General features: G+C 26.3%; 1 protein-coding gene across 1 annotated transcript; it reads right to left on the bottom strand.

Moving 5' to 3' along the window:
- Window positions 1-92: 92 nt before the first annotated feature.
- LOC725079 (GATA zinc finger domain-containing protein 14) lies at window positions 93-6725 on the bottom strand. The gene is made up of 4 exons (XM_001120969.5): window positions 6336-6725; window positions 5638-6033; window positions 5476-5559; window positions 93-5394 (listed from the first exon to the last, which is right to left on the bottom strand). Exons 1-4 carry the CDS (start codon window positions 6354-6356, stop codon window positions 3286-3288), a joined length of 2610 nt encoding a protein of 869 aa, XP_001120969.2. The 5' UTR covers window positions 6357-6725; the 3' UTR covers window positions 93-3285.
- Between the last annotated feature and the right edge of the window lie 2698 nt (window positions 6726-9423).

Here is a 9423-nt window from a genome sequence, read left to right as displayed (position 1 = left end):
AGCTCACGGATGGATCGATAAATTTCTTTTTTTTTTCATATATGTGATAAAATTATAAATAAAAATGGTTTTCACGTTGAAATAACATTCGCTTCTTTAAATACATTTTTATTTCACTGTATATGTACAGTTTACATTATTATCGTCGCCACGTTACACATGGTACATCTGATTTCGAGTTAATGGGTAACTGTTTACTACAGGATGTAATTCAAAGCGATCAGTCCGTTTCAATGAAAACTCAGCCGCAACGATACACCTCAATGCATTTACAGTATCTTTTGTATTCAAATTCATAGATCTGCGTTTGATCTTTCGAGCCCTCCCTCCTCGCTATTCCTCCTCTTCTATTCCGATATATCTGTATAAGAATGTATAATAAGCTAATTAAAGAGAAAAAAAAAAAAAAGAAAAAAAAATCAAAGATACCTCATTGTTCTTCTAAAACCGTTTCTCCTATCGATACAATACGCATTTCACAATATTGTGTTATTCGTAAAATGAATCAAAAGCGAAACATACGCGCTCACGAGTGTAAAACCGTAAAGTACGGTGCAATCTTGAACGTACGATTCGATAAAGCCTCGTATATCTTTATTCACTTGATTCTAATTCTTGCACTAATATATATATATTACACGATTTCCTTTTTTTCTTTTTTTTTTCTTTTTTTTACAATATTCAATTTACTTAATAAATATAGATAAAAATATTAATTTGGATGAACAATGGAATTTTTACCTAGCCGTACGAGATAGAATATCAAAATTCAGGAAAAAAAAAAAAAAAGAAGAAATCTTAATTTAAATTCAAACCAAACATCTCGTTCCATTTCTCCATCATTATCTCGAGCTTGAGTAAATTATTTCAAAGCATCACTTCCTTTTTTCCAATATTCCAATATGAATCCAATCCAAATAATCAATTCTTCTAATTTTCTAATAGATATAGATATCTTGAAGAGATGTTGGTTCACCTGAGAGAATATTGAAACCGACGGAAATATATTTGGCGACATGTTCTCAATCGATATTTTCATTTGTATATTCAGAACTCGAGCACCGATATACCGGTGACTCATGCACCCTCCTTAATTAATGGTCGTTAACTGAAAACGCGTTGCGCTTAACGAGCCACGATGAAAATCAATCGGTTTCGCGAAATATGCGAAGTTTCGGTTTTCGAATTTCATCGCTTCTTGAGTTTACGCATAGGTGAACAGCCTAAAAATACGCGATCGTTCCGACGTTTTCGCTATGAAAACGCGAAAAGTTTCCTTGCTTTTCCTCTTGCTGTAATACGGTAATGCTCGTATATATATATATATATTTTTTTTTTCTTTTTATTTTACGCATAAATTTGCAACTTTAATGCGATGTCCACGATAGATGGAGTCATCTTTAATTCATTTCCTCAATCCACATTCTCGATTATTACATTGCAACTCTCTGTTCCACGCAGAATACATTATTGCATAAATGGAAAAAAAAAACAGGCAGAAACATTAATCTTTGCGTCTTGCTCGTAACACGATGCACTTATGTTTACCATGAAACGCAATAATATCTCATTTTTGAAACGTCGTGGATACGTTGAATTATAAATATCGGCAATTTTATTCAATCTTTCATTCGAGAAAAATTATCAACGAATATAATTATTATCGTTAAATGTTAAATTCTCCGTAAGACAATAATTATCAATTAATTTTTATTTTATTTATTTATTTTTTTTTTTTGCCTTAAGTTATATTTGCGATATTGATCAATTTATTGTTTATCTGTAATTATATTTGTAAAAGTACAATATAAGGAATAATATTGAAGTAATTCTTTTTATTGCCATAAAACAACGCTAAAATACTCGAAGACTGAGTAAAAGTTTATATTTTTTTTCTCTTCGTTTTTCTTCTTTTTTTTTCTTTTTTTCTTTTTTTTTTTTTTTCTTTTTTCTTTCTTTCTTTCTTTAAAAGATCGATTTCGATTCGATCGAAGCACAGCGAGTTTGGATTACAATTGAAATCAGGTAATCGAATCGAGTTTATTTTAATTATGCGCCTGAAGTATTATATAACTTTCATCTTTGTCGCAGGGATCTTAAGCATCTTTTTTTAAAATAAACTCGTAATAAAACATGCAAAATAAAGTGAGTAATTATACTACGATACATTAAAGTGAGACATTAAAGAAATATCAAAATGTATTAACTTTGGTACCATAATTATTTCTCCTTAACACAGGCGAGGATATTTGCGCCAAACAAATTTTTATTATTACATAAAACGTTTCTCGTATTTGATTTTTATAATGATATTTATTTTGATGCGAGTACGAAATTAATGAAAAATCTCACGGATACATTTTATGATAATTATCAACAATCTTGATATTGTCATTATTCTGTATTCTGCCATACTTGCACATGCATACAAGGAAAATATAACATCGTTTTATCGTTTACCCGTTTACGATGATAAAATTTCGTTTATTTACGTTAAAATACTATCGTCGTTCGTTTCGGTGTTCCTCTTCCATCGAATGAATTTGTAAAAGATTTTACATTTGACGACGCGAAATATTCGCGTTCCATGATTCTAATGATTTGGAAATATAGCACGCGCTAATGTATTACACTATGAGTGTAAAATTTCGACAATTTGACAATGAATTTTCTGTTTATAATATTGTCAACGTTTTAATACACCCGAACGCAATTTATCCTAATATAATATTTAATCGCAGTATCGCAGTAACAAGAATAAAAGTTTGGACATCTAATTTAATCCATGTTTCATATTTCATATTTCAATTGATCTGTACAAAAGTGTACAGAAGAAAGAAGAAAACTAAGACATTACGTTCGTACATAAGTAAAGTATTTCAATATCTTTTAGATAAAAAAAAAGAATCGAATAAAAAATATAATCGATTTTTAGTTAGTTGGAATTAAATTATGCATATTAATTATAATAGAATTTACTAAAGTAGTTAATAAATAATATTCTATCTAGCAACATTGCATAATTGCTATGAAATTCAATTTTTATTCACAAAACAAAAATATTACGATATTATTATTATTATTATTAGCTATACAAATTAAATAAATATGATTCTACAACTGCAATATAGTGTATGTGTGAATATAGAATGTTTTACTCTACGCTACTGTTCTTGGTACAGCCTTAGTTTCACGTAGTTACAAAAAATAATGCTCTGTTTTATTTTTAAAGGAACTCCCTGCTGAAATAGTAATAATTTCTTTTCAAATATTTGCTGGTATACTTTACACTTTTGATCCCGTTTTATCGTGATTCTTTTGAAATCTCTTGTGATCTTTCCTATATTTTTCAATCGTTAAATCCACGTTATCCGTGCTCGATAAGCTTAATGCCACAGGATCTAAACTCGCTGCAAGCTTTAAATAAGTTTCTTCCATTTCTTTAGTAATCTTGACTTCGTAATCAAAATCTGCAGTGACTCCTTTTTTCAATGTTTTAGGCAAAACTTTCTCCTCTTCGATTGGAATATCGAAAGATATTAAATCTTTCTCTTTTTCTAAATCAGTATTATTTACAGTATCCAATGAAAAATTATTTACAGCATTATTTAAATTTCTCATTCCAAATTCTTGAATTTCTTCCATTATCAAACTGTTGCATTTATTTTCTGAAGAATTGTCATATGATTCTTGATTATTTTCAATTGATTTGCAATTTGTTTGAGACTCGTCTAAATATGTTAAAGAAAGACTTTTATTATCCATTATATTTTCATTTGGCTTTAATTCCGTGTAATTTGATCCAGAATTATCCATGTGAACCGATGATTGAACCCATTCGGCTACTCTTTGTAATTGATTATTGTCATGTAACAACATCGGTGTGCTTTCTTCGCTACTGGTTGAAATTGATCTTTCCGATCCAGATCGAGACATTTTTTTCGAATGAACTAAAGCGGTATTTGGTTTATTATTTCCACTAGTATATAACACAGTTTTATAATGACCAGCATTATCTAAAAGAATATTCTTCGATCCAGGTGTTACTCTAACGAGACAATTCCTTGGACCAGTTATTCTATTTTGCGTATTAGGTTTCAAATTACCTAATACATTATGCACACGCATTCCAGTTAATTGAACGACATCACTAGAACTACTGGAAGGATCGGAAGTTGAAATTACAATACTATCGCTACTAAAAGTTGGACTAGTGGCCACTTCCATTTGCCCAGAATCATTTTGATGCGCAACATTATCAATATTCTTCACTTCTATTAAAGTTAATTGTGTTGCGTGTTGTTGTGTTTCTTGAGTTGATCTATCATTTTTCCAAACCCTATCATTAATTATATCAATCTCAATATCACTGTTAATTTTGTCTTTGCTTTCTTTCGTCTGTGATTTTAGTCTCGTCCATTCATTTTTCCATAATCTATCGTTAATAATATCGATGTGACTCTGCTCTTTTCTATCAAAGTAATTTTTACAATTTTCAGGAACTATACGACTACAATTAGAAGATTTCTTATCCAATTTATTCCAAGAATTTGGATTAAATTTACCATCAATTTCACATTTTTTATTCAGTTTTGTTTGTTTTCCTTTATCAACATTTGTTTTACCATTAACACATGTATCGTTAATTTTATAAGATATTGCCTGTTTAGTCGTATTTTCGTTTTGATTTTGAAATATACTTTGATGTTGTGACGTATTGACGATATCATTATGACGTAATGAATTCTTTTTATTAAAATTAAGCTTTGTATTAACATTTACACGATTATCGTCTTTTAAACTGTCTATAATTTTACTATTTCTATTTAAAAATTTATCTTTTGTGCATAGTTGTTGATGATTACTATTCTTTGTACAATTATTCTGATACTGTACTTTACTATTAACACTTTCATTTCCCTCATGATAGATTACATGTACCAATGAATTTTGACTTCCTTTATTTTGACAATTTTTATCAATATTTTTTAAATTATCAGAATGTTTCTCTACATTTTGTGCATACATTGTTGTACATTCATTACAAGAAAAAACATTTGGCATATTAGTTTGAGTTTCAGCATCAACCATTAAAATACTTCTATGGCAAGTACATGTATCACAATGCTTTCCAAATACTCTTTCTTTCTCTCGATCTTCTAAAACTTTCGCCATTATCGCTGCCGAGACAACATCCACTGGTGGTTTAGATTCATCTGTTTCATCATCACTATTGTTTTCAATTGTAGGTTTAGTTACATTATATACCATTGCTGTTGGAGGAAATGTTGAAATTGGTACTGTAATACTTTTTATATCAGGAGATGTAGTATCACTAGAATGTTTCTTTTGTGCAATGTATGTCCTAACTTTGGCTTGTACTTCGGAAGGTAACTGAAATTAATATTAATTTATTTTCATATATATATATTCTTCATATCTTAACTTACAAATATTTTATAAAATATAACTTACAGAATCATATTTTTGTCCAACAAAATTAGAAGGTTTACATTGAAGAAGTTGTATTGCCAAGTTTACATCATTCCTATATTTTTCCTAAAATAAAATATTATTTATAAAAATTTTATTCACAATTCAATTTTAAATCATCAAAATTTTATATTTGAAACATACATTATCTTGAGTTAAACGATGTATAGTGTAATTTGCATCAGCTAATCTATGAGATAAAGTTGCAATATCCTTAGTAAATGCACTTTTTTCTGTTTCACATTTATCTACAATCCTCAATAATTTATCTTCAAGATTTTGATTTACTTTCTGAACACGTTTATGAGCCTCGTATAATCTTGAATACTTTTCTTGCCAAATTAAAAGTTCTTCCTTCATAGAAGCTAATTCACCATTTGGAAATTTGTCAGCTTCATTTAAAAACTGTGTCTCCATTGTTACAATATGATTATCTCTTTCTAATAAACGTTGACGTAAATTTTCTATTTCTACATGCAAATGCATTTCTCCATGTTGCTGATCATTTTGATTACAGCCCAGACATTTGCAGCCACATTCCTGAAAATTTAAAAATTTAATTAGTTTAAAAATAATTTTTATATATAATAGATAATATATATATATATATATATAAAAGATATTAAAGATCAAAATAGACACACAATTCATTTATTTCTTTCTAAATGAATTTGTATCATTTATTATTATTCAATTAATTGAAATATTTCTATTTTTCTGAATATGTAATTTTATAACAGATGTTATAAATTTTACTATATTTAATTTCCAAAAAGATATTAATTATTAGTTATATGTAATATTCACTTATTATTATTTATTTATTTAACATATGTACTTACCTTACATTTTTCAGCCATCATGTAATATACAAATTATACAAAAAATATTGAAAAAATATTTATGAATAACGAGACTTCGAAATTGGAGCCTCATAACCCTGTTGTTCAATTCGAATAGAAATATGGATAGTTTACATACGTTTCATTCTAATATATTTCCTCATAACATCATCAATTACTAAAGCAATTTTCGTAATGAGAGTTATTTTTATAGAATTACTAATATTTAAAGAAATATTATTACAATAAACTTTGAAGTGACAGATTGCAAAATTCTCTGTCGTCTGCCACACATCTAACTCGAAGTATCTTCAATTTTAAGATGGAGTTACAAATATTTGTAATATTATAGCCATTACTTTTATGTTTTACGATATATTATAAATTTATTGGAAGAAAGAACTATTAAATGGAAAAAAGAAAATTCAAAATAAATTGCTGACAATGAAAATCGTACTTAATGCATATATTTAAGGATAACCAATAGAGTGACTCGCGATACTTGAATCGTATTTCTTATTGGATATTAATACATATTATCATATCATATTATCTATTGTATATATGTAGAAAATTGTAGGAATCAACACAATTTTAAAATTTAAAAAATTTTTATTATATACAAAATTTTAAAATATATGCAAAATTTATAATAAAAAATGAAATATGATGATTAAATAAATATTAAAAAGATTTGATTTGCAGAAATATTTATTAAGTGTTATTATAATTCGTACATAATATTTTTAATCATAAAAATGTTAATATTACAATAATTACTTCAAATATGTTTCGTATAATATTTGCAAATATAACTTTTCAAAATCTTATGATATTTATAAAAAATGCATTACATGATAAAATACATAAGCCAAAAAATAACAAAGACGAAATATAAAAAAAATTGTTTCGATTATATTGTATCTCCAAAAACAATAAATATTAATATATATAAATATAAAAGAATAAAAAGTAATTTGCAATCAATAATACGGTTTTATTTGTTATGATTTGTTTTTTAGTACAGATATGAATCTTTCTAAAATGTTTAAAAATTTTATTTATAGTTGATTAGTAATTCTATAAATTTCGATTATATGATACTAAAAGTAAAAAGGTTGTACAATCAATGATTTGTAAGTATTTTGCTTGAATGTGTAATATAGTTTTTATTGGATAACACGAAACAAAGTATTGAACAGAGATATATATTTGAAGTTATGAAAAAAATGCGAAGATCAGTATGGTTGTAGAACAGGATTATAGTTATCATTGCATAATTATGCAAAAAGTAGTTTTATAACATATGACACAGCAGTGGTAGAATATATGCATATGTTTATATAGTGCCTTACCCTACAATCGAAATGATCCAAACATTAATGCTAATATCAAATCTGTTTTTCTTTTTGGATACATTATTTGACACGATTGTAAAGTACACTCTTAATAATTCTTGATAAGAGAATATATAATAATGACATATTAAATTTTTTTCTATATATTAATTATATAAAAACAAAAATTTTAAATTGAAAATTGATATTTTAGATTTTTTTCTTAATACTGTATAAAGCATTTTTTTTTGTTTTTTTTTTTGAAAATGATATAAAGGTTTTTAATTTTTTTTTTTTTATGCCAAAGCACTATATTCATTTGTAAATGTTAATGTCTAACTCTCATATACTTAAGAAGTTACAGATATAAAAGAATTTTTTATATAAAAGGGAATATATTTTTTTTGCCCAAAATGTAATTTCTTTCTTGTCAAGACTGCAAATGTACATTAATACTACATGTTTTATCACATGTTATTCAAATATAGACTTCTTATAAAAAAATTGTTTCTGAACATTTCCTATTATTAGAAAATGTTATTATATGGAGCATATTTTTTTTTTTTTTTTTTTTATATCATGAACACAATTAAAAAGTTTGGAACATTTCAAATGTTGAGCATCATATATATTAATAAAAGAATATGTCCGAATGCAACATTGCTTAACTCTACATATACATTATATCTATATTCATATAGAATTTTTATACCTTTCATAACAACAAAATGACTCTTTCTGAATAAGTTTTAACAAATTGAACACAAAAATCATCTACAATACAGCAAATTTCATGCATATATTAAACAATGCTAAATGTGAAACATGAAAGTTGCAAAATTTATACTACATATTTGATTAAAATTCTTTCTAACACAGTCTGTTCAATAATATTTATGTTGTGTCTGGTTATATCATTAGAAATTTATCTAAGGACACTAAGTGTATCTAGCGACAATACTCCAATTTGTGTCATCAGCTAGATTTATATTATGTAATAGATGGTAACAGCTATACTATGCAATTTCAATTTTTCACATTACCATCAATTTTAGTAGGTTAAAACATTAACGAAAACTTTTTAAAATGATTTAACCACATAAATTAATAATCTACTAATAAAATATAGTGCATACTGCATTTGACATAATCCATATAAAGATTATATGTTTTGCGCCAATGAGATAACAATATATTTGCACAAACGTAATTCTTAAAAATAAATCTCACATTAAAATCACGTAAATAAAGTGAAAGTTATCTTTATGAATAATTCTATGTTACAACATAAATTGAAAAAAATTGCACACTTTAGATATAATATTAAAACGTTCGTGCACGTGTGAAAGGTTCAAAAACCAAACAATATAGTCTTTAAATATCAAGATTAAAGAATATGATTATTATTTAGATTACGAGATATGATATATATATTTACACAAACATATCTGAATAAAAGAATGTAAATAAACAGCAATAGAAGTATTAAAGAAATTAACTATTGTAACTCTCAGAATACTGCATAAAATGAAAATTAAAAAATTAATATATTTTAGTTGGTTTTTGAGTCCTTCATACATAAGTAATTCCCAAATAAAAATCAAGCATGTATTTATGATGTTAACAAAGCAAGAGCATAAATTACTATAGAGTTATAAATTGTCTACAATATACAAGATTGAATGTACACAACATCTGTATTAGTATAGTAGAATTAAAGTTTCAACTGCAATAAGCTATAGATCTATTAA

Source organism: Apis mellifera, linkage group LG1, assembly GCF_003254395.2.
Source record: "Apis mellifera strain DH4 linkage group LG1, Amel_HAv3.1, whole genome shotgun sequence".
NCBI classification, from domain to species: domain Eukaryota; kingdom Metazoa; phylum Arthropoda; class Insecta; order Hymenoptera; family Apidae; genus Apis; species Apis mellifera.
Note: the sequence above shows the minus strand (reverse complement) of the source record. Positions and strands in the feature narration are given on the sequence as shown.